This window comes from Anabrus simplex, chromosome 13 (genome assembly GCF_040414725.1).
Source record: "Anabrus simplex isolate iqAnaSimp1 chromosome 13, ASM4041472v1, whole genome shotgun sequence".
Lineage (NCBI taxonomy): Eukaryota > Metazoa > Arthropoda > Insecta > Orthoptera > Tettigoniidae > Anabrus > Anabrus simplex.
The window spans coordinates 62694447-62719378 of record NC_090277.1 but is presented as its reverse complement, the minus strand read 5'-3'; the positions used below and the strand labels follow the sequence as shown (position 1 = coordinate 62719378).

Sequence of the window (24932 nt, the reverse complement as noted above, 5' to 3'; positions counted from 1 at the left end):
TTCAAAAATCCGATTAACTTTGCCGGGCTTGAACCCGCTATCTTTGGATTGAGAGGCCGACACTCTACTACTGATCCATAAAGGCAGCTAATGACGTTATAGGCCTATGTGATCGTAGGAAGGGAGAGGGGGAAACCCGGTGTCGGCACATAGCCTACTCCTGTCGAATTGCACCAAGGCTTAATGTCCCCATCCGACGGACGAATCATCATCAACAGCGTCATATGCCCTCACTCCATATGAGTACTGTGGAAAAGTTTGGAATCGAATCCAGGATTTTGACACGCAGAAATATGAAATGAAAATCCACAGCCCGTTTCCACTCATTCGACCGGGTCAGGAATGGAATGAATGAAGCCCCCATCTAGCAGCGAGGATAGGAATTGTGCCGGCTGCCGAAGCCTACCGTACTCCCCTGGAGCAATGATTAATGATTGAAATATGAATTTAAATGATTTGAAGAGTGTTGCTGGAATGAAAGACGAAAGGAAAACCCGGAGTACCCAGAGAAGAACCTGTCCTGTCTCCGCATTGTCCAGCACAATTCTCACATTGAGTGACTGGGATTTGAACCATGGAACTCAGTGGTGATAGGTCGGCGAGATGTCGCTTGAGTCATGGGGGCTCTGGTTCGCAACCTCTCCTGGCCTGCCAGCCAACATTCTGATGGTGAAACTTTTCTTGACCAGTGGGAAGCGAACCTACTAACCACGGCGTCAGACAATGTACACTTGTCGCCTTACGATCATTGCCGCCAGGCGGGTGTTTAAAGGATTAATTTACTACAAATGCAACATTAACTTGGCCGTTTTAATAATAATTCCATGTGCCATACTCTGTAATATGAAAGAACAGCAACAAAAACAATGAATACTGGCTTATCTGGCAGTAGCCTAATGAAGATTAAAACCCCTTTTATGAACCGGGGATCGAGCCCGCATCCCCTACGAGGAAGTGACAGACACAGTACCCTTACATAAGTAGATTAATTCCGGGAAGTTTGCTTGTGTCACGTCGATTGGAGGGGAGGGTGATTTAATTAGGTCAGAACGCGTGGTTATTTCAAAGATTGGATTGAAAAGTGAGACCTGGCTAAGAGAGTGTCTAATGCTATTACTGTCGATAAGTATGTAATGTTGAACAGCCTGCCCTATGGCGGTGACTACGGTAATTACTAATAACTCATCCATATCCATCCACCCTCTCTCTCAATTGAAAAACGAAAATTGTCCATGTACTCTCTCTACATCCAAATAAACTGAAATTGCTCCCCAGCTTCCCTCGGCTCGATATGACCAAATTAGCCCGCCGCATCACCACCCTTCATCCATTTATATGATTCTGCTCTGACCTTTCCGTCTCCTATCTCTTGCTCTTTAACATAGGGTGACTCGTCACTTTCTGTCTCCTAGTTGCGTGCCAGTATCACAGGCGGCAACAACATAGCAACATCCTACGTTAGGTTAACGAAAAAACGAACATGAAATATATGAAATTTAAGTTTTTACTCCCTCCAGAGCAAGCCGAACTCCTTGGCTGAATGGTCAGCTTTTAAACATGTATTATTATTATTATTATTATTACATTTTATATTGTAAATATAATGCGATTACGTGTAAGAAAGGGCCTATAAGCCTAACTGAACAAGGCACTAATAAATAAATAAATAAATAAATAAATAAATAAATAAATAAATAAATAAATAAATGCCATTATAATTACTAGTCTTTCAATTACAAAACTCAATTCCATCCAGAGGGTTTCGGATTCAATTCCCTGCCAGTTCGTGAATTTAATCTCATCAGATTAATATTTCTGTCTTGGGGTCTGGCTCCATGGCTAAATGGTTAGCGTGCTGGCCTTTGGCCGCAGGGGTCCCGGGTTCGATTCCCGGCAGGGTCGGGAATTTTAACCATAATTGGTTAACTCCGCTGGCACGGGGACTGGATGTTTGTGTTTATCTTAACTGTCCTCTTCATATTCAGATAAGAGAGCACACAACCAACCACCACAGAAACACGCAATAGTGAATACATGCCTCCACATACGGTTGATGTCAGAAAGGGCATCTGGCCGTAAAACAGGGCCAAATCCACATCTGCGATACTGTTCACACTCGCGACCCCACAGGTATGGGAAAGCGTAACATTTCTTCTACTACTACTACTACTACTACTACTAGTACTACTACTACTACTACTACTACTAATATGAATTTCTCCAGAGGAAATATCAACTTAGTTACTTAATTTTTTATGTTTACAACCTGCTTTATCACACCAACACTGATAGGTCTTACATTGATGTTGGGACAGGAAAGGGCTAGAAGAGGGAAGGAGCGACCCTGGCCTTACTTAAGGTACTGCCCTAGCATTTACCTGGTGTGAAAATGGGAATTCATGGAAAACCATTCTCAGGGTTACTGACAGTGGAGTTCTAACCCAATATCTTCCGAATGCAAGCTGATAGCTACGTAAACCAAACTGCACAGCCATTTGCTCGTAATTATTTATTTAAATACATTTTTATTTCTATTAATTCTGTTTTAATTTGAACTATTATTATCTTATTATTTAATTTTATATTGTAAAAATAATGTGATTAAGTGTAAGAGAGGGCGTACATCTCTAAATAAATAAATAAATAAATAAATAAATAAATAAATAAATAAATAAATAAATAAATAAATAAATAAATAAATAAATAAATAAATAAATAAATAAATAAATAAATAAATAAATAAACAAATAAATAAATAAATAAACTTCGTACATGCATACATATATACACAATAACATCCCCATTATAATCTGTTATCTCTTCATTCCGAGTACCCTCCTGCCATTGTTCCTACTTGTTTGTACCAGTGATCATTCTCACTGCTTCCATATATCTGTCACTTATAAAATATGAATAAGATATTCTGACTCAACAGTGCTTTCATACCCTTGAAGCAAAGAAAATATAGTTTCTTCCGGGAGCTGACTTCTTTATTAAAGAAAACTGTTGATCGCAACTGCGAGCTCACTGCATTAGCTTTGCTGTAGTTTGATTCAACCTCACTTTTTTTTTACAATTGGCTTAACGTTGCACCGACACAGGTAGGTCTTTTGGTGACCAAGCATTTGCTTGGTGTGAAAATGGTAGAGAACGGACAACCATCTTCAGGATTGCCGACAGTGGGGCTCGAACCCACTATCTCCCGGATGCAAGCTCACAGCTGTGCGATCCTAACCGCACGGCCAACTCGCCCGGTATCCTCTGAGAATACACGCTCTAAATAAATAAATAAATAAATAAATAAATAAATAAATAAATAAATAAATAAATGCTCGTAATTAATTAATTAAATACATAGAATTATCCGGAAATTGATATGTCTGTTGAGTTTATTAGTCTCGCTTGTAGCAAGCTGTCCCGCGCCGGTTTTGTAGACTGGCCCGCATGACAGTAGTATTGGCAATACACTTGATATTGATAGACTGTCCCGCGCTTCTCTCAAAGCTCATATTGGAGACAAGCAACTAGACTCCTCTGATACGAGTGTTTGGCTACCAGCCTGTGTTTACTGTAAAAAGGCCTGATTAATACAAGTCCCTCTCTACCATACAATGAAACCAGGAACACAAAAACAGTTGCGACAGAGAGAGAGAGGGGCTGAACACGGGCAGGTTGTAAATAGCAGGGGTGGAGAAGAGGGGAGGCAATAACTATTATGAAGGGTGTTCCCCATAATGTTGTCCACAGGACATAATGAAGTGGGGACTGGGCGGGGGGTCATAGGTTCGACTTTCAGCTCCTTTCTAATGCAGCTGTTTCAATATGTGTGTGGTCTTCCTTCCCTGAACACAACGTTGTGCGTATTTAATCCCCCAGAATTTTAATAATAATAATAATAATAATAATAATAATAATTTTGTAATGTTTGTCTTTACGTCCCACTAACTACTTTCACGGTTTTCGGAGGCGCCGAGGTAACGGAATTTAGTCCCGCAGGAGTTCTTTTACGTGCCAGTAAATCTACCGACACGAGGCTGACGTATTTGAGCACCTTCAAATACCCCCGGACTGAGCCAGGATCGAACCTGCCAAGCTGGAGTCAGAAATCGAGCGCCTCAACCGTCTGAGCCACTCAAGCCGGGCTGCAGGATTTTAATCATTTCATTGTAATAAGAAGTTAGTTCGACTCATTGTCTCATCAGCGACGAGGCCTTCGGTTCTGATTAATTCTTCTGCCACGGGGACTGGGTGTTTGTGTTTGTCCCAACACTTTCCTCTTCATGTTCAGACAACACGAGCCACCACAGAAACACGCAATAGTAATTATATCCTTCCATATGGGGATGGCCAACGGCCGTAGCCGTATTGAAACACCGGATCCCGTGAGATCTCCGAAGTTAAGCAACATTGGGCGTGGTCGAGAAGTGGATGGGTTGCCACGCGCTGTTGGTGGGGGTAAGGGAATGGAGGAGCGGAAAGGAACTGGCCACCCTCCGGCTCAGGAACACCTCTGCGGAGGTTCGGACCTGTCTTCGTGCAGAACACACCCTTACCTTACCTTATATGGGGTTGGCGTCAGGAAGACATCCGGTCGTAAAACAGGGCCAAATCCACATTTGCGACACAATTCACACCCGCGACCCCACACATGTGGAAACATCTTTGGAATAAGAAGAAGACTTTAATAATAAGTTAAGTGTAAGGAAGGGCCTTGGGCCCTAACTTAGTTAACAATATTTTTTGCTATTTGTTTTACGTCGCACCGACACAGATAGGTCTTACCGCGACGATGGGAGAGGAAAGGCTTAGGAATTGGAAGGAAGCGGCCTTGGCCTTAATTAAGGTACAGCCCAGCATTTGCCTGGTGTGACACGGAAAAACCATCTTCAGGGCTGCCGATAGTGGGGTTCGAACCCACTGTTTACCCAGTATTTTTATAAATGAGATCAAAGAAGTTGGAAATTTATTGAACATCTCCTCTTTGCTCCAATTTGTCCTCTTGAATCCCAACTTTATCTTCACACTGTGATTTTTCCTACTTTTAAAGACACCACTCAAGGTTATTCGTCTAGTAATGTCAATCCACGCCATCTCGGAACATACCGCTTTGTCGATCAGCTCCTATCCTTTTTCCAAAGCCCTCCCAGCCCTTATTTTGCAACATTTTCTTAACGTTACTCGTTTGTCGGGAATCACCCAGAACAAATCGAGCTGCTTTGTTATGGACTTTTTCCACTTCTCGAATCAAGTAATCCTGGTGAGGGACCTATACACTAGTTGGGGATCTTACCAGAGACTTATATTGCTCTCTCTTTTTACATCCTTACTACAACTAATACTTTCGTAGCTATGTGCAGAGATCTGTACCATTTATTTACAATGCCGTTTATGTGATTACCCTAATAAAGACCTTTCCTTACTTACAGTTATTCCCATAAAGAACTTTCACCCCATTAATGCAGTAATTAAAACTGTGAGGACTTTTCCTATTAGTGAAACTCACAAGCTGACATTTAACCCGGTTTATGATCATACCATTGCCTTCATTTCAGGACTAACACAAGTAATTAAACATTGTCAATATCATGTGTACGCAGACGACATACAGATATATACTCATGCACATCCTCGTGACTTACCGACTGCAATAAATAATATGAATGACGACCTAGGAAGAATATGTAGGTGGACCGATGACCATGCACTAAAAATCAATCCCAAAAATCGCAGTGTATTCTTTTAGCTACCCAAAAAACCCACGCACGACTTCCAGACATCCATACCCACTCAGTAACATTAAGAGACACTCAGTTACAATTCAAAGACACAGTTAAAAACTTAGGGATGATAATGGATAAAAACCTTAGTTGGAACGATCATGTAACAGGTATATGTCAGCGAGTGTTTTATTCCTTACATTCCCTTTAAAAACTCAGAGATTTACTCCCCCAAAATGTAAGAAAACTGCTTATCCAAAGTATAGTAATGCCAATATTCGACTACTGTGACGTAGTATACAGTAACCTGAATGCCTCACTTTCCATCAAGCTCCAAAAGGCACATAACGCATGCGTTCGATTTATTTCAGATATACCAAGGTTTAGCCATATTTCTCCCGCATTTGCTAGGCTTTCATGGCTACGCTTAAGAGAGCGACGAAATTTACACACTATTTCCCTGTTACATCGTATACTGAACCTTAACACACCTGAATACCTTGCCAGACAATTCCATTACCTAGCATCACCTTCTAGTATTCCTACCAGATCATCATCCACCGCAGTACTAAGCATTCCCATTCACCGCTCAACTGGCTACAGTAGATCATTTATAGTCGCCGCCAGCCGAATTTGGAATTCCCTACCTGCTGAAATTAGGAGCGTGTCAAACCACCTCCGCTTTAAGAAACTCTGTCAAACCTGGTTAATAAATAATAATGATTTCTTATAACATAGTAGGATTAGATCATAGCTATTAGATTAATTAAAGCATTTAATTGCTACCTTAAGATATTAAACTGTAGATAATTTAGTGTATATTTAACTCTTCATGTAGGTGTATGTATGGTCGGACAGAATAGCAGGCTTCATAGCCTGAGTCCCGCCATATAAAACAAGACAATAAATAAAATAAAAATAAAAATAAAAATAAATATTTTACAACATTGTCGAAGTCTTCACTGGCACGTATAAAGAATTCCTGCGGGACAAAATTCCGATACCTCATCGTCAACGAATACCGCGAAAGTAGTTAGTGGGACGTAAAGCCATTATTATTAGTGTAACATCATCCGCAGAAATCTTTATCTATGATTCCACTCCTTTACTCATATCATTTATATATATAAGAGAACATAAAAGTCCAATAATACTGCCTTGGGGAATTCCCCTCTTAATGATTACAGGATCAGATAACGCTTCACCTAATCTAATTCCCTGAGTTCTATTTTCTAGAAAAATAGCCACCCATTCAGTTGCTCTTTTGTTTAGTCCAATTGCACTCATTTTGGGCAGTAGTCTCCCATTATCTTCTTCTTATTCTTAATCTGTTTACCCTCCAGGGTTGGCTTTTCCCTCGACTCAGCGAGGGATCCCATCTCTACCGCCTCAGGGGAAGTGTCCTCGAGCGTGAGACATTGGGTTGGGGGATACAACCGGGGAGAATGACCATTACCGCGCCCAGACGGCCTCACCTGCTATGCTGAACAGGGGCCTTGCGGGGGGATGGGAAGATTGGAAGGGATACACAAGGAAGAGGGAAGGAAGCGGCCGTAGCTTTAAGTTAGGTACCATCCTGGCATTTGCCTAGAAGAAAAGTGGGATACCACGGAAAACCACTTCCAGGATGGCTGGGGTGGGAATCGAACCCACCTCTACTCATTTGACCTCCCGAGGCTGAGTGGACCCTGTCCCAGCCCTCGTACCACTTTTCAAATTTCGTGGCAGAACCGGGAATCGAACCCGGGCCTCCAGGGGTGGCAGCCAGTCACACTAACCACTACACCACAGAGGCGGACCTCCCATTATCTACCCTATTAAATGCCTTAGATAGGTCAATCACGTATCATGGTGTTTCTGAACGAATCACATTCTTACAATCCCCTGAAATAGGAAACCAGGTCTATGAGCCTGCAGTCAGAGGTAACGGAACGAAGACCACCCTGAGTGAACAGTAACCTTATTGTAAGAAGGGCTGGCTGTAGTGCGCTCGACTCGTTCACAGATGGCAGCACTGGAGCGGCGCGCCACTTGAGTGGGTAATTAGAGGGGGGCGGTAAGAATGAGCAGTGCCACTTGGATTCTCACTCGGCGGAAGGATTTACATTGAGCCCCGTAGACATGCCAAGTTCTACAATAAGAAGTGAAACATTTAATTAGTTTATTTCATCTAAGTACTCTTCAATGTCGTATTTAACTCTCGTTGGAGTGGTCTTTAAAGAAATACATTCATCTCCATCACCAAGAAGCAGAAAATTTCGTGAGTGGGATAGATTAATACGGATACCGTTCATGAATGGAATTTGTGAACCTCCTGGAAATTTGACAGGAAGGAGAACTGTTAACAGAGGAAGGAGATTGGAGTTATATGGAATAGAGCTCGCAGCCACTGAGACGTGTTCTTACAATGTTTAGTAGTGTCTCTCGTAATTCAAGTCCAACTCACTCGATATTTTACAGGTTTATTAATGCGACTGTAATGAAGCATATATTGAAATTTCATCTCAATAAAGAAAAAATCACCTAAATTATTGCATTTTTAAAAGAGAATTTGGCCCATTTTTCGTAACGTCCAAGATGCAACGATTTTGCGTTTATTATTCCGAAATATAGTTACATAGGTTTGATAAATTAACGAATACTTTTTAGTATTATGCCTATTTTCAGTGCATTTTTTATACCATAAGACGTTAAGTCCAACTGATTCGAAATTTTGCAGGTTTCTTAATGTGGCGCCAATGGCCGTAGCCGTGTTGAAACACCGGATCCCGTGAGATCTCCGAAGTTAAGCGACATTGGGCGTGGTCAGGAGTTGGAATGGAGGAGCGGAAAGGAACTGGCCACCCTACCGCACGTAAACTCCGGCTCAGGAACACCTCTGTGGAGGTTCGGACCTGCCTTCGGGCAGAATAACCCTTACTTTACCTTAATGTGGCTGTAGATAAGAAAACATTGAAATTTCACTTTAATAGAGCAAAAGAGTTCCTAAATTATTATATTTAAAAAATAATTGGGTCAATTTTTCGTAATGCCCCAGGCCTTTTTAGGTTTATAATTTTAAAACGTGCAGTCCTTTATTGCGACATCGCTTTTAACGACATATTGGATATAACGAGGAAATCTAACGATCCCGTCTAAATCCTATATAAACACTGTATTTAAAAACTCCCTTAGCACGATGTCACGTATCATATAAAACGAAGTAGTTTGATCACAATTTTGGAAAAAGGTGTTGGCTATAACGTCCAATGTTGATTTTTGTTCGTTACGTACTTGGGGATTGTTGACAACAACGTAACGATTATTGTTGTAGATTTTACATCAGTCAAATGGTCAAGACAAGCATCGCTGTGAAGATGTCGAAAAGTAAATGGAAAGTGTTTAATATTGTAGAAAAGTCACACATAATAATGCGATTAGACAATTGGGAAAGAAACGACAGCATCGCGAAGGATTTGTGTGTACCACACTGAATGACTTCTACAATTTCGAAGGTCAGAGAGAAAATCCAGTCTCTGTTCGAAGGAATCAAGCGGGCCAGATCATGTGAGCACAGAGATATTGAAGAATGTGGGTACATGAACGAAAAGTATCCATGAAATTTCATTATAATTTTTGTCGTAAATCGAAGATAATAATTGCTTTTATGCAAATTAAGATTAACATTAGTGGTAAATTAATAACGAGCAATATTACTAGAACAATACATAAATAATTTTCTGCATTATGTCTTTGAATTCTTACTACATCACTGCGCTTCAGTATGTCTTTTGTTCACTGAACACTTTTGTGTGTTCAGTCTTTGCTCACGTAACTTTATGGGACTCCTTTGTTTTGCTTCATGTTGCTTGGTGCAGCGACTTATTGACTTGTGCCCACAACTCATTAATTTATATAATTATTGGTCCATGGATCATGATTTTTCTCTTTCAGTAAATATATATTTTTTCTTACGGGGTACGTTTCACCTCCATTTTTCCGTTTCAGCTGCCCGCGCTAGTCATAATGGACAAAGATATTGAGAATTCACAGAGATAGCACTTCCATTCGTTGGTGTTAGTTCTGGACCTCCAGAAGGAAACAAAAGATGTCACGATCAAGCGAAATGCCACAAAAGAGAGTCGTGTCTACAGCGAAATAATCGCCATAGTTACGTATCTATAGAGGCGTTAATTTAGGCTCGATTTCGCGAAAATGACACAATTTTTCGCATTATTTTCGCGCAATAGGACTGACCCAAACGGTTCAATTTCACTTTAACCCTTTCCTAAAGTTATTCATAAAGATTTTAATTCGGGAGATTTTTGAATTATTTATGTGAAAGGTAGATAAATAAAGAGAAGCATTATTGATAATCATTCCTTATCCCTTATGAAATCTTGACTAGAACTCTAATATGGCTCTAATCAAGATTACATAACAAATTACCACTAAACCCTACATGGCCACAGCTTTCACCCTATATGACCATACCATTAATGGATTTCATAGAATATTAATACGAGGAGAGACTTCTGGTCCGCCTCTGTGGTGCAGTGGTTAGTGTGATTATCTGCCACCCCCGGAGGCCCGGGTTCAATTCCCGGCTCTGCCACGAAATTTGAAAATGGTACGAGGGCTGGAACGGGGTCCACTCAGCCTCGGGAGGTCAACTGAGTAGTGGTGGGTTCGATTCCTACCTCAGCCATCCTGGAAGTGGTTTTCCGTGGTTTCCCACTTCTCCTCCAGGTAAATGCCGGGATGTTACCTAACTTAAGGCCATGGCCGCTTCCTTCCATCTTCCTTGTCTATTCCTTCCAATCTTCCCATCCCCCCGCAAGGCCCCTGTTCAGCATAGCAGGTGAGGCCGCCTGGGAGAGGTACTGGCCATCCTCCCCAGTTGTATCCCCGACCCAAAGTCTCACGCTCCAGGACACTGCACTTGAGGCGTTAGAGGTGGGATCCCTCGCTGAGTCCGAGAGAAAAGCTAACTTGGAGGGTGAACAGATTAAGCAGAAGAAGAAGAAGAAGAAGAAGAAGAAGAAGAAGAGATACTTCTGTCGAAATGAGAAATTGTTAGTCTGTCTTCTGTTTCTTTTCACACACGTTATATTGGAATATAATTTCAAGATTGTCATTTCCATGAATTTCGCTGCATTTTGGTACTTATAGCAAAATAAGTAAGTTTCGCTTTAAACTGGCCTTGTCGCTTTAATTCGGGGCAACGAAATCACTAATGTCTTAACCAGAATCATATGATTCGTTAAGATATTTCAAAATCGCTTCAAAATATTTTTGTCGCGTTTATCATTAATGCGAAAAAATCATGCCTCTACGTATCTATATTTCTCTAGTAATAATACTTACTTGCTGGTCGGTGCTACAGTCCATGTAGGTCCTCAGCCTCCTTAATTACCTGCCTCACTTCGTCCCGGTCCTCGACTTTCCTTCTCCAGCATTTAACTCCCATCTTTCTAAGGTCATCCACGTTACTACTATGATATAATTTTTCCTCCTCTTAAGCCGTTTTCCTCGCCGGGTCGTCACCAAGTTATCCGCTTTTCCTTTAGTATGTCTTGAGGTATCCGTAACATACGTCTTTTTACAAGGTAGGGGAGTTAACCCTACACCCAACCCCCAACCTGGAGGACCAGGGTATCACTCTTAGTCTGAATCATCATCACCTTAGACCTGTCCGGCTTGGGTGGCCCTACCAGGAGCATGTGCTCCCGCCGGCCTAGCTCTAAGGATCATTTGAACACGCAAGCCTCCAAACACCCGGCAAAATGTATTTTGCCTTCGTCAAGGTGGTGATTGATACCTTCAGGAGGTCTCTAGTAATAATGGTATTTATTAATTTACCGCAATTTTTTTGTTGATTTGTGTGAAAGCAATTATTATCCTCCATTTAGGACAAAAATTACAATGAAATTTCGTGGATACGATCCGTTCACGTAACCCAGTATTTCTTTCAGTTTCGTTTTTAGAAGATTTAACGTAATTACGTTAATTAACCAATGTAAGTGTGCAGCCAAAAACTTACAGATACGACCTCGTTATTAAAAAATCCGGTTTGTGCGACTATCGGCTATAACGAGCATTGATTGGTGGTCACTTCAATGTCGTTATAAGCGATTTAGACTGTAGTTAAATATGTTAGAGAAATTAAACGAATTCATTAACATTATATTCCTAGTTTCAGTGCAATTTTTATGCTTTAACATTTTTTTTAAAATATGGTATTGCATCATAAAAATAGAATCTTTTCTTAGTTTAACTTGAAATATTTATGAAAAGTTACCAATTGTTATCGTCAACGGCACTAGATATTATGATGCTATATGAATGCACGTGTGTACCAGATCTGAGCGCAATAAGTTCAGGACTCAGAATAGAGTTCGATTTCTAAAAAAAAAAGTTAGTTTCAAGCAGTTTAAACTGAAGCAAGGATCTACATTAAGATTAAGTTCTGATTCGCAATTCCTGTCATTTCTCAAGATCTACACGAACCTTTTCAATTATTTTACTCCTCCTGCCGTTAGACACTGCCCAGCGATTATGTTATTTTATGCTCCAGTAAGGATGCTGCTACTCGCAACCATTCTGTTGTCACGCATTAGAAGATGTATATTTAAAATGAGGAGTGTTCTGTAGCAGAGACCTTAGTTTATATCTAAAATTTAAACTTAAATTTAAACTTCTGAGATATTACGCCTTCTCCACCTTGTTCTATGGAGTTGAGAGCTGGACCATAAAGAAAAGAGAAATGGACAGATTAGAGGTATTTCAGCTATGGACGTACGTAGGATGCTGCGAGTGTTTGGACAGATAAAGTTACAAACGATGAGGTAACGAGGTGAATGGGAAAGAGAAAGGAAATATTAAACACTGTCAAAATCAGAAAGTTCCAGTATCTTGGTCATGTGATGCGAGGGGAGAAATATCATGTACTGCAGCTGGTCATTCAAGGGAAGACACAAGGCAAAAGAAGACCAGGAAGAAGTTGCATTTCCTGGATTGATAATCTGAATCTGAAAACTTGGTTAAACTGTTCCACTAATGAGTTGTTTCTCTCTGCATCATCTAAAGCAAGAATCTCCATGATGGTAGCCGGCCATCTGAGAAGAGGTGGCACTTGTAGAATAAGAAGAAGAAAAAAGAAAAGGATATGTTTATGAAATAATATTAAATTTCATGCAGTACCTAATTTTTACGTATATGATATTAGTTTTAAGCACATTTTCCTCTTCCAAGATTGTTTTTACTATCCATATGTTAATACTCAGTCATCATATTGTACATATTTTTAATTATAGTAATATATATTTCTGTGCCTGTTTAGATGGAAGAGAGAAACCTGGAGTTCTTAATCTTGTCAGGTAAAATAAACCAGTACTTACTTGCAATGACAATATTTTCCAGTATGAAAACGTTCTGCGTACAAGAAACGAACCTTTTCATGCGACTTGATACGCATACATACTGCATGAAGCATAGTACGGTGGGTAGTATAAGCCGAGGGGCAAACGAAGCTACTACCTACCTCACAAACATCACACTCTACTTCCTCGGACAAACCATTCGTTAATTTAAAAAAATATATATATTTTACGAGCTGTGGATATTTGTCTACACCTTCCGTAAAGTTATTTGTACTTATCTCTCAAACACACTCCCGCATAAAAGCCTGGACAATTACTTTTATAGTAGACAGATAGATCAGTTAGAACAGTGCACAGCGCACTTCTCTTACTTGTAGAATTGAAGGTTGTACTTACCGTTCGTGTCCCTGTATGAGTCGAGGTAATGCGAGGCGCCACTGTCCGGGGTCGACTCCCGGCTGTAGCCACCGCCAGGTCCCGCGCCCGCCGCCGTGAAGGCAGGGACAGGCCTCACGCCGCTGAAGTTCACCGGCTCGTTGGCGGTGGAGAAGTCCACGGGTTCGGTCTGCTCCTCGATGGAACGGGGTCCTATGAACCCGGGGTTCACCGCCACCCCTTCGCCGGGATACAAGGGACTTGCCGATCCGCTTCAACAGACAAAGAGTAGAACAAGGTGAACATGACTGTAAACTGAGGAATTCAAAGTGGATAGGGAAGGACCGTTAAGGGTGTGTTTTATTCCTGAAAACAAATAAGAACAATTCGGGATAATTGGTGGCTAAACGGTAAGTCGTATTACAAAACAGATAGCACAATCGCCGCTCTGTTTGGAGAGATCAACATCTTCGGTCCTATGACATTTTATCCTATGTCTCTCCCTAATTGGGCTGCATTTCTCGATTGTACGTATATTTTGCACTTTTTACGCGTGCAACTGATGGTTTGAATCAGTTATAGGAGAGATAGGATCACCAAATTCTACATGGACATTGTCCCACCCAGTAGCCATATGTGGGCCAAATTCTATGTTTGTAGCTGTTCGGTAAGTATCCGAAAAGTAACGTACTGTGAGAAAACCTTACCCAAGTTTCACTTCTTCGCTACACGGAAAAGCATAGAATCATGGATATATTTTTGGAGTTAGAAGACGAGAGAGCGAGGGCCGACACAGATAGGTCTTATGGCGACGATGGGATATGAAGGGGCTAGGAGTGGGAAGGAAGCGACCATGGCCCCAGCAATTGCCTAGTGCGAAAATTAGGAAGCCACTGAAAACCATCTTCAGAGCTGCCGACAGTGGGGTCCAAGATATATTTATTAACCCCCAACAGGCTATTCCCAGACTCACTATCTCCCGAATGAAAGATGATAGTTACGTGGCCCAAACCGCGCGACCACTTGCTCGGTAAAAAATAAAAAAATAAAAGTTTCGGCAAATGGGATGAATAATAATGAGTTTATCTACAAAAGAATGGAATTATGATAAAATGAATGATATTCTAGACCAGGGCCCCTCAGGGTGCACGCACCGGTGCATTGCGCGGCGCAATGTGCAAAAGACGGCTTGGCTAGGTTGACCAGACCCCAACTCTTCAATTTTGAGCAGTAGCCTTGTCTCTCTCCTTCCCTACGCCTGTCTCACTCATTCCGACTGTCTCTCCCCCATTCCTCACTTGCTCTGCAGCGCTCCACCACTCGAGCAGAGTTGATCTGAGCTTAGTCGAGCCGCCTCGAGACAAAACGCTGGTCCGAACAGAGCCGAGTCGGACCGATGCACTGTGCAGAGAACCTCTGCGCCTCGGTTTGCACGCGCGAGATTTTGGGCGTTTGAGATGCCCTCTTCTAGACCTTCTCAGCATTCTTTTTTTAATAGGTCAGATAACTCGTCTTGATATGCCTGTCGCACTTTCTTATGTGTACCGATTCGTTAAGCTCTCTGCAGTCTATTGAACCCTGCTTCTCGCAACATCCATTGGTGCAGCAGATTCATGACCTTCTGGCCAGGTTAAGTGATACTGGCACCAGAATCACTTTTGCGTGGCTTCCAAGCCACATTGGGATTGCGGGAAACGAACTTGCGGATGAAGCTGCAAAGGAAGCGCTACTTTTACCTCCAAGACCTGCCAATGTACCTGCTAAAGATATTTGTTCTCAGCTCCATTGGACCATCTTGGCGTCCTGGGAATCGGAGTGGCTAGCTATCCGAACTCCCAACAAGCTGAGATCAATTAAGATGACAACTACCGTGTGGCGGTCCTCTTTCCGGCCTTCACGGAGAGAGGGTATTGTGTAGGCTGAGGATAGGTCATTTACGATATACCCATTCTTATCTCCTAAAGAGGGAAGACCCTCCAGTGTGTTCTTGTGGTGCCGACCTCACCGTGGCCCACATCCTCACAGAGTGCGCCGATCTCTCTGGCCTAAGACGGAGCCTCGGCCTGCAGGAAATACTCGAACGCATACCAGCCGATGACGCGACTACTGCTGATCTCGTCATCCGCTCTATGTGCGACAGTGGACTAATTAAGGGTATATAAATTACAAGTGTACTGTTACTCAGGGAACGCACGTTCCTTTTTGATTCGTTAGTAATTTTTCGGTCTAATTAAATTATTTTTTGTTTTATTTTTTACTGCGTTTCTAAATTTCTTTGTTGAATAAATAATTTTGTTTCTATTTCAAATTTATTTTCCATTAATTTGTTCAGAGAGGATGATTAACTCGTTGTACTTCCTCTTAAAACCACCACCACCACCACCACCACCACCACCACCACCACCACCACCACCACCACCACCACCACCACCACCACCACCACCACCAGAACGCAAGATGCAACATAGTGCATTCATGAAGATATTTTGGTAGGATAAGAAAGCACAAACCATCAAACCAACTAACAAGTTCAAACGCGCTCTATGAATGGGCATACCCGGCAACGAAGAAAGAAAGAATAAAGAAGAAATAATAATAATACTGTCCTATTATGTTGTATTGATTTCTTTGAACTAATTTAAGAGAAGAGTAGATGAGCAACTGATATGGAATCTGCCACCTAGGCGATAGCCCTAAATGCATATCAATGATTGATTGACTGACTACCTCTGCCTGGTTTGAACCTGCAACCATGAGATCCAGATGCCGAAAATCTACCAATAATTCACAGAGACAACTATTGCTTTTCTGTACATAAAGAATACCCATGAACATATTAGCTTGTAAACGTAAGTATATTTATTCAAGTCTCTAAGTGGATTTCATGTTTCCTTTTTCTTTTTATCGTTCACCTCGAGCTCGTATTGTGGTGAAAATAACCTCAAATAAGCTACTTGCAGTAAACCGCTTCCTTTTGAACTCGCCGAGAAAGGAAAGGACGTGATTGGAGCGCCTCTCGTGGCGAAGCTTGGCGGTTAATGCTTGTATTATGTGTGAAAGTGGGAGAGAAGGGTGCTGAAAGAGAACAAAGAAAAAAAAAGAAACAGCTCTCTCTTTCTCACACACACACATATATACATACGAGGAGACAGAGAGAAAGAAGAGGGAAGGGGCAATAAGGGTGTGAAGTATAAATCATCTCGCTTTTTTTTTCTGCCCCGCTGCTTTACATCTGAGTGGATGTGATTATACCGCGGTGACAAATAAAAAAACAAGAAGAGGTTGGGGAGTTAATTTGTTCTTTGAGTGTATCCTGTTCTCAAGACGGAGTGGCGAGCGCAATAAATAAAAATAACACCTCACTCGTCACGAGGAATGTGCGGAGATTTTTGCTGGTCACATACAGGGTGACTAAGTCTGCCAGGTTTCTCAAACTGAAAACAGGGACGCCTCCCACGATGCCTAGGGCTCGTATAAGGGGCAGACAAATTAAAACAGAACACCCGCTACAACGGCATGGTTTTATTCAAAAGTAATTACCAAAAGAGTTTATCCCACTGGGAGACGAGGCGATCAACTCCAGTTTTGTAGAAAGAGGTAGGTCGTTGACGAATCCACAAACCGCACCCACTCTTGCATTTCCTGGTCGGAATGAAACCAAAGTCCACGAATGTCTTTCTTCAGGTCGCCAAAAAGTCAAAATCACAAGGTGAAAGATCTGGGATGTACGGAGGATATTGCAGTGTTTCCCAACCAAATCGCTTGGCCATATTGGAGGTATGGGGGCGAGCATTATCATGCAACCGGATAGATAGATAGATAGATAGATAATGCCTTTATTGGTGGCGAAGTTAGGGCTCAAGGCCCTCTCTTACACTTAACCACTAGACGAGTATACATGTACATAACTTATACAGTACTTACAAATACAAATAAAACAAATAATATTAATAGCAAAGACAATAGTAATAATATTGAAAATGACAACAAAAGAATCCTTAATTTTAAAATACACAAAGTAAAATCCACTGCAATAATCCGTTCATTCATCCCATTCATTCTTTCATTCACTCAACAATTATCCAGCAAGTCAGCAGGATCTACTCAACAAATACTCGCGGCACGCCACTTTAAACTTGCGATGAGAGGGATTGTCCCTAATGTTCGCAGGTAGCAAATTCCATGCCCTGGACGCAGAGATTATAAAGGAGCGGTTGTAAGCAGCAGTGCGGTTTACAGGTATGGTAAGAGAGGAGCCAGATCTCGTATTGTGGTCATGATATGAAGAGAGGTAAGAAAAAGGTGAAGAAAGATAGTTGGGAGTATTAGTAGAAAGTATTTTGTGCAGAAGTGATAACATGTGAAATTCACGGCGCTGGTGCACTCGAAGCCACGACAATTCCTTATAATATGGTGATATGTGAGCATCATATCGCAGATTAAATATATATCTTACGCAGCTACTGAGGCTCCGGTCGAGTTTCTTGTTACTGTCGCAGGTAATTTCAGTCAACACAGTGTCACAATAGTCAAGTATAGGTAGTATAAGAGAGTGAATTAGTTGTACTTTAAGTCGAACCGAGAATGCATTGCAGAATCGCTTCATAGGATATAAGCATTTGTGTACTTTATTACATGTGCTTATCACCTGTTGAGTCCAATTTAGGGTCTCAGTCATAATAATTCCTAAGTTAGTCACTGAAGTAGAGTAGGGTATGATTTCATTGTTTAAAATTATTGGAGAGATGTCCCGTTGCTTAAGGGAATATAGGTTTTTACTGGTACCAATAATAATAACTTGAGTTTTATTCGGGTTTATTAGTAAACTGTTTTCATTTGCATAGTCACTAAGATGTTTTAGGTCGGTATTTATTTTAGTAATTGCAGTATCAATATCACTCGGTTTTGAATGACAGTAAATTTGTACATCATCTGCGTACACTTGCACTTTGCAGAATTTAAGAGCTTTCGATATATCATTAATTTGGATGATAAATAACAGTGGTCCCAGGACCGACCCCTGAGGGACACCGAGGGTCTTACTTTGCCACCCTGAAGTCATATTTCCCACTGTCACACGTTGCCGGCGATTTTCAAGGTAAGAGGAAAAGAACCGAAGCGACACACTATTAAAATTTAGTTCTCGAAGTTTGTGCAGTAGTAACTGAGGGTTGACAGTGTCAAAGGCACTACTGAGGTCTAATAATGTCAGTACAGTCACGTCCCGTTGGTCCATTGCACGTCTAATATCATCTGTCACTCGTAGTAAAGCTGTCGCAGTGCTATGTCCTTTCCTGAAGCCGGATTGGAAGGGATTGAGGAGGGAATGCTTGGTAAGGTATTCAGTAACTTGTGTGTGAACTAGGCGTTCAAGTACCTTGGATAGGGGTGGTAGGATGGATACTGGACGATAATCTGAAGGAGAATCTAACTTGGAGCTCTTCGGGATGGGTCTAATTAGTGCATCTTTCCAAACATCTGGGAACACTCCGTTTGTCAGGCAGTAGTTGAATATATGTGTTAGTATTGGCAGAACAGCTCCCAAGATATCTTTAATCAGCGATATGGGAATGTCATCATTACCTGTGGCATTAGATGTAATAGAGTATATAGCACCTTTAACTTCATTCGAAGTGATATTTCTAAAAGAGAATTGCTCATGCACAGAATGCTGTTGAAACAAGGGTAGTGAACTTTTAGGGAAGGAGGTAGAGGCTATTCTTGGCCGTGCGAAATAATCATTTAAAGCCTCTAGTGATATGCTTGGTACATGTTGTTCTACGGTTTTACCTATACCTAACGTACGTAATTTACTCCATTTTTGTCTCGGGCTGTTAGTGTTCATCAGTTCCTGAAAGTATTTATATTTAGAGTTCCTAATTAGTTGCTTTGTCCTGTTTCTCAGAATCCTGTACCGCTCAAAATCATCTGTGTCATGCGTCAGTTTGTATTGTCTGTACAGTTTGTCACGACTGGCCATAGCAGATCTTATCTCGGCCGTTAGCCACCCGGATGAATGGCGAGTGATTCTTACCTGTTTCTTTGGTGCGTGCTTATCAAATATTTCCACTACCATTGAATTGAATTTGTTTACTTTAGAGTTTATGTTCTGAAAATTACGTATACTGTCCCAAGGCAAGTTATATGCATCGTGGCGCAGTTTATTCCGGTCCATATGTCGTAAGTCTCGTATTGTAATGTAGCGTGGTTTGTACTTAGGTATTCGAGTAGAATAACACACGTACAATAGGTCATGTGAAGAAATGCCAGGAGCAGGGATCTGTCCGTGTTTAATTACTTTCTGAGGTTGATTTGTCACAAGAAGGTCAATTAAGGTATGACTTGTGCGGTCAGAGTAATGAACGTGATTAGTAGCGTTGAGGGATAGAACAGTCATGTTTGTGGCGAGAAATAAATTCAGTAGGTTATTCGCTTCACTAGTCTGCTTTAAAAGGTCAGTGTTAAAATCACCCATGATTATAATGTCATCATATGCCGAGATAAGATTTGCTAATGCCTCTTCAAAATCATCAGTCTGTCTTATTTTAGGTGGCTTGTATACAATCCCTATTAATATCTTTTTATGGCAGTCTAATTCTACAAACATAAATTCTGGTCGTAGTGTAAGTCTTGGGTCAGAAGTGGAAATTATCTTACATTTCAGGTCATTTCTGTAATAAAGTAGAAGCCCACCACCTATTTTGTCAGTGCGGTCATGGCGTAATATTGAGTATCTGTCAAGGTTTGCTGCCGATGACGGCATGTCTGTACGCATCCAGCTTTCACTGATTCCAATAATATGTACATTGTTTACTTCAAAAATAGCCTGTACCTCCTCCATATGAGCTAATAATGACTGGCCATTTAGGTGGCAACAATGTAACGATCGCGGGTGGCTACTGAGCTGCTCTTGCAACACAAGTCCTGTTGAAGGTGGTAGGGACAAAAGAGAAGGGGGTGAGGGCTGAGAATGCAGGTCAATGGTATTACCGTTGTACTGGTCAACGAACATTTGAAACCAAGCAGTAGGACATACAATTAAACAAGAAGTAAAATGAGCTTACCCGAGCAGCTTGGCAAGTAGATCCACTGACTTTCACAAGCACACTTACACACACACACAACACACACAAATAAAAACTAATTAGTATACACATAATTTCTTTCACTAAGTTCACATGTTCAGCCTCCGTCCGACAGCATTCCAGGGCGTTTTGAATTTATGGCGCGTCACAGTTTCGGCAAAGTGTCTTCATAGCGCTGCGCCACCAGAAAACGAACCACATTTCTTTGCTTGTCTCCATTTCTACAACTGGACGAACACACTAGACCAGTGCGCGCACCAACCAAGACATAACCCAACAACTGCGTGCACCTGTGAGTTGTTACTATGCAGTTCTCCTACCACAGTGATGGCAGTATCGATACGCAACAGCAGTTTTGCCACCTTTCGCACGGAATGTGTGTTACGGCAGGCGTTCGGTTTTCATTTGATCGTCCTTTACATAACACCGGGCGGGCAAAATAAAATTGGGCCGGTAAGTATTTTTAAGACTGACGCAGAATCGACCCTTGTTAATGAAAAGAAGAACTCCCCATCACATGAAATGCTGGAAACCGCGATTTCGATGCACCAAACGATTGCTGTCAGATGTCTGCGCTTGCGCATCTCCCGAGTACGTCACTGTGTCATTACGTGTGTGTGAGTGAGAGGATTAGACGTGTTTAGTGACCAGTTGAATGCAACACAAAATGGTGTTCACAATAACACAGCGCGTGTTCCTTGTCGAGTGTTATGCGAAGCACAATGTGCGGATCTGTATGCGCAAGAGTTTAAGACTAGAAGAACAGGGAGAGTTGGCCGCACGGTTAGGGGCGCGCAGCTGTGAGCTTGCATTCGGGAGATAGTGGGTTCTAGTCCCACGATGGTTTTGCGTGGTTTCCCGTTTTCACACCGGGGATATTCGTTAATTAAGGCCACCGCCGCCTCTTTCCCACTCCTAGCACTTTCCTATCCACCGAGCTCGATAGCTGCAGTCGCTTAAGTGCGGCCAGTATCCAGTATACGGTAGATAGTAGGTTCGAATCCCACTGTCGGCAGCCCTGAAAATGGTTTTCCGTGGTTTCCCATTTTCACACCAGACAAATGCTGGGGCTGTCCCTTAATTAAGGCCACGGCCGCTTCCTTCCCACTCCTAGCACTTTCCTGTCCCATCGTCGCCATAAGACCTAACTGCGTCGGTGCGACGTAAAGCAAGTAGCAAAAAAAAAAAAAAAAAAAAAAAAAAAAAAAAAAAAAAAAAAAAAAAAAAAAAAAGCTCTCCTAACCCATCCTCGCCATAAGGCCTGTGTTGGTGAGACATAAAAAAAAAAAAGACGGGCTGGTGTTTTAGCGAAACCTCCAGCAAAGTCTGCAATGCAAAACTTAGTGGCAAAATGGCGTGAAACGGGCTCTGTAGCGAATAAAAACCGTAACTATCCGAAAAGGATTCGAACACCAGAAAACATTGCTCGAGTGAAGGAAAGCCTGGAACGAACTCCGACGAATGTACACGCGCTCGGTCATGCTGAGATGTCTGCGCTTAGGATCTTATTCGCCGGGCTGAGTGGTTCCGACGGAGAAGGCACTGGCTTTCTGAGCTCAGGTTGGTAGGTTTGATCCTGGCTCAGTCCGGTGGTATTTGAACGTGCTGGAATACGTACGTCAGCCCCGTGTCAGTACGTTTACTGGCTCTTAAGAGAAGTCCTGTCGGTCAAAATTTCGGTTCCCCAGCGTCTTCGAAAAATTGCAATAACAGTTAATGAGACGTAAAGCCATTATTATTATTATTATTATTATTATTATTATTATTATTATTATTATTATTATTATTATTATTATTATTATATTCATGACTTTAACAGTACTGTTAGTGATGACTCTTGTTCTTAGGACCTAAACAGCGAGAGTAGTAATATAAATTGAAGGGGAAGAGGAAAAATATGTGAGGAGTGAAAATGAAGAAGGAAGCAGGGAAGGAAGGGAATAAAAAATAGAGATGAAAATAGGAAAGGAAAAAGGAGAGAAGAAATGAGTGAGGGAAATAAATAAAATAATGTTCTAAAGAAAAGGAGTGGAAGGTCGAGAAAAGAAAGAAGAAGGAAGGTATGAATAGGTCGCAGTAAGGGGGCTGGAAGGAAGCAAGAGAGTATGAAGAGAAGAAGGAAGGATTAAAGGAAAAAAAAAACAAATAGGAAGAATGAAGTGAAGGTTGGAGAGAAGGAACAGAAAGAAGAAGAGGGTAGGAAAGGAAGCAGAGGGAATGGATGAGAAGGAAGAAAATAGGAAATGAAATAGGATAGGAGGACTGAAAAACAGGCAAGTTTACAGTTTCAGGTGTACTCTACTACCTTATTCATAGCAACTGAACTTCCAGTTGACTGTAAAGTCGGAACCATAGGGTCTGGATTTTTAATTTAAAGAACCCCCTACATCCAACTGACGGGATCTGAACAGCGGCCATCTTGGTGAGAAGCTAGTGCCGATGAAGGAAATAAATAAATAAATAAATAAATAAATAAATAAATAAATAAATAAATAAATAAATAAATAAATAAATAAATAAATAAATAAATAAATATAAATAAATAAATAAATAAAAGGAGGGAGGACTGGAGGGAAATAGGGAAGAAGAACAGAAGGAGAGAAGTAGAGAGAAAGGAAGGGAGGCAGGGAGGAAGGAAGGAAGGAAAGAAGGAAGGAAGGAAGGACGGAAAACAACCCCGATGGCCTGCAGATTATGAGGTGACGCAAGGTCAGCACCACGAATCCTCTCGGCCATTATTATTGGTTTTCTCGACCGGGGCCGACACTTCACAGTCAGACAGCTCCTCAATTATAAACCCTTAGATTCCGGCAAAATCCCTGGACTGACCGAGAATCGAACCCGGGACCTCCGGGTGAGAGGCAGGCACGCTACCCCTAGACCGTCGGGCCGGCTTGGCACGCAAGTTAGTGATTATAAATTGTATACCACCGGCTCACCTACCCTGCCGGCCGACATTCTGATGCTGAAATGCTTTTCTATCAACGGGACTCGAACCGGCATACCACGGTGGCGGACCATGTAGACTTTACGCCACTAGGCGGGCTTATGTGTGTTTGTGTGTGTGTGTGTGTATGTATGTATGTATGTATGTATGTATGTATTCATGTATGTATGCAGTGGCATATGACTTTTCCTTAGGGGCGGGGTATTAATAATAATAATAATAATAATAATAATAATTACGCTCCAGGACACTGCACTTGAGGTAGTAGACATGGGATCGCTCACCGAGTACGAGGGAAATACAATCCTGGAGGGTAAGCGGATTAATAAATAAATAAATAAATAAATAAATAAATAAATAAATAAATAAATAAATAAATAAATAAATAAATAAATACTACTACTACTACTACTACTACTACTACTACTAATAGCGGCCTCTGTGGTGTAGCGGTTAGTGTTTTTTTTTTTAATTTCGTGTGGCTATTTATAGCCGAGTGCAGCCCTTGTAAGGCAGACCCTCCGGTGAGGGTGGGCGGCATCTGCCATTTGTAGGTAACTGCGTGTTCTTTGTGGTGGAGGATAGTGTTATGTCTGGTGTGTGAGTTGCAGGGATGTTGGGGACAGCACAAACACCCAGCCCCCGGGCCACTGAAATTAACCAATTAAGGTTAAAATCCCCGACCCGGCCGGAAATCGAACCCGGGACCCTCTGAACCGAAGGCCAGTACGCTGACCATTCAGCCAGCGAGTCGGACAGCGGTTAGTGTGATTAGCTGCCACTCCTGGAGGCCCGGGTTCGATTCCCGGCTCTGATACGAAATGTAGTACGAGGACTGGAACGGGGTCCACTCAGCCTCGGGAGATCAACTGAGTGGAGGAGCGATTCCCACCTCAGCTATCCTCGAAGTGGTATTGCGTGGTTTCCCACTTCTCCTCCAGGCAAATGCCGAGATGGTCCGTAACTTAAGGCCACGGCCATTTCCTTCCGTCTTCCTTGTCTATCCCTTTTGATCCTCTCAACCCCCACAAGTCCCTTGTTCAGCATTGCAAGTGAGGCCACCTGGGTGAGGCTCTGATCCTCCTCCCCAGTTGTACTCCCGACCCAAAAGTCTCCCACTCCAGGACACTTCCCTTCAGGCGATAGATGTGGCATCCCTTGCTGAGTCCTACGGAAAAACCAACGCTGGAAGGTATACGGGTTAAGAAAGAAAGAAAGAAAGAAAGAAAGAAAGAAAGAAAGAAAGAAAGAAAGAAAAATAATAAACATATTTTAAATTATAATAATGTTATTGTGGAGCCTCTGAGGCTCAGACGACAGCGCGTCGGCCTTTCACCGCTGGATACCGTGGTTCAAATCCCGGTCACTCCATGTGAGATTTGTGCTGGACAAAGCGGAGGCGGGGCAGGTTTTCCTCCGGGTACTCCAGTTTTTCCTGTCGTCTTTC

The 24932-nt window shown here is 41.9% G+C and overlaps 1 protein-coding gene across 1 annotated transcript in view; it reads right to left on the bottom strand.

The window, feature by feature from the left end:
- LOC136884740 (mucin-19) overlaps positions 1 to 24932 on the bottom strand; it is a 415881-nt gene that overhangs the window by 274019 nt on the left and 116930 nt on the right. The window contains exon 9 of the mRNA XM_067157030.2: positions 13475 to 13725. Within this exon, the coding sequence (XP_067013131.2) occupies positions 13475 to 13725 (251 nt within the window). The remainder of the gene's footprint in view (positions 1 to 13474; positions 13726 to 24932) is intronic.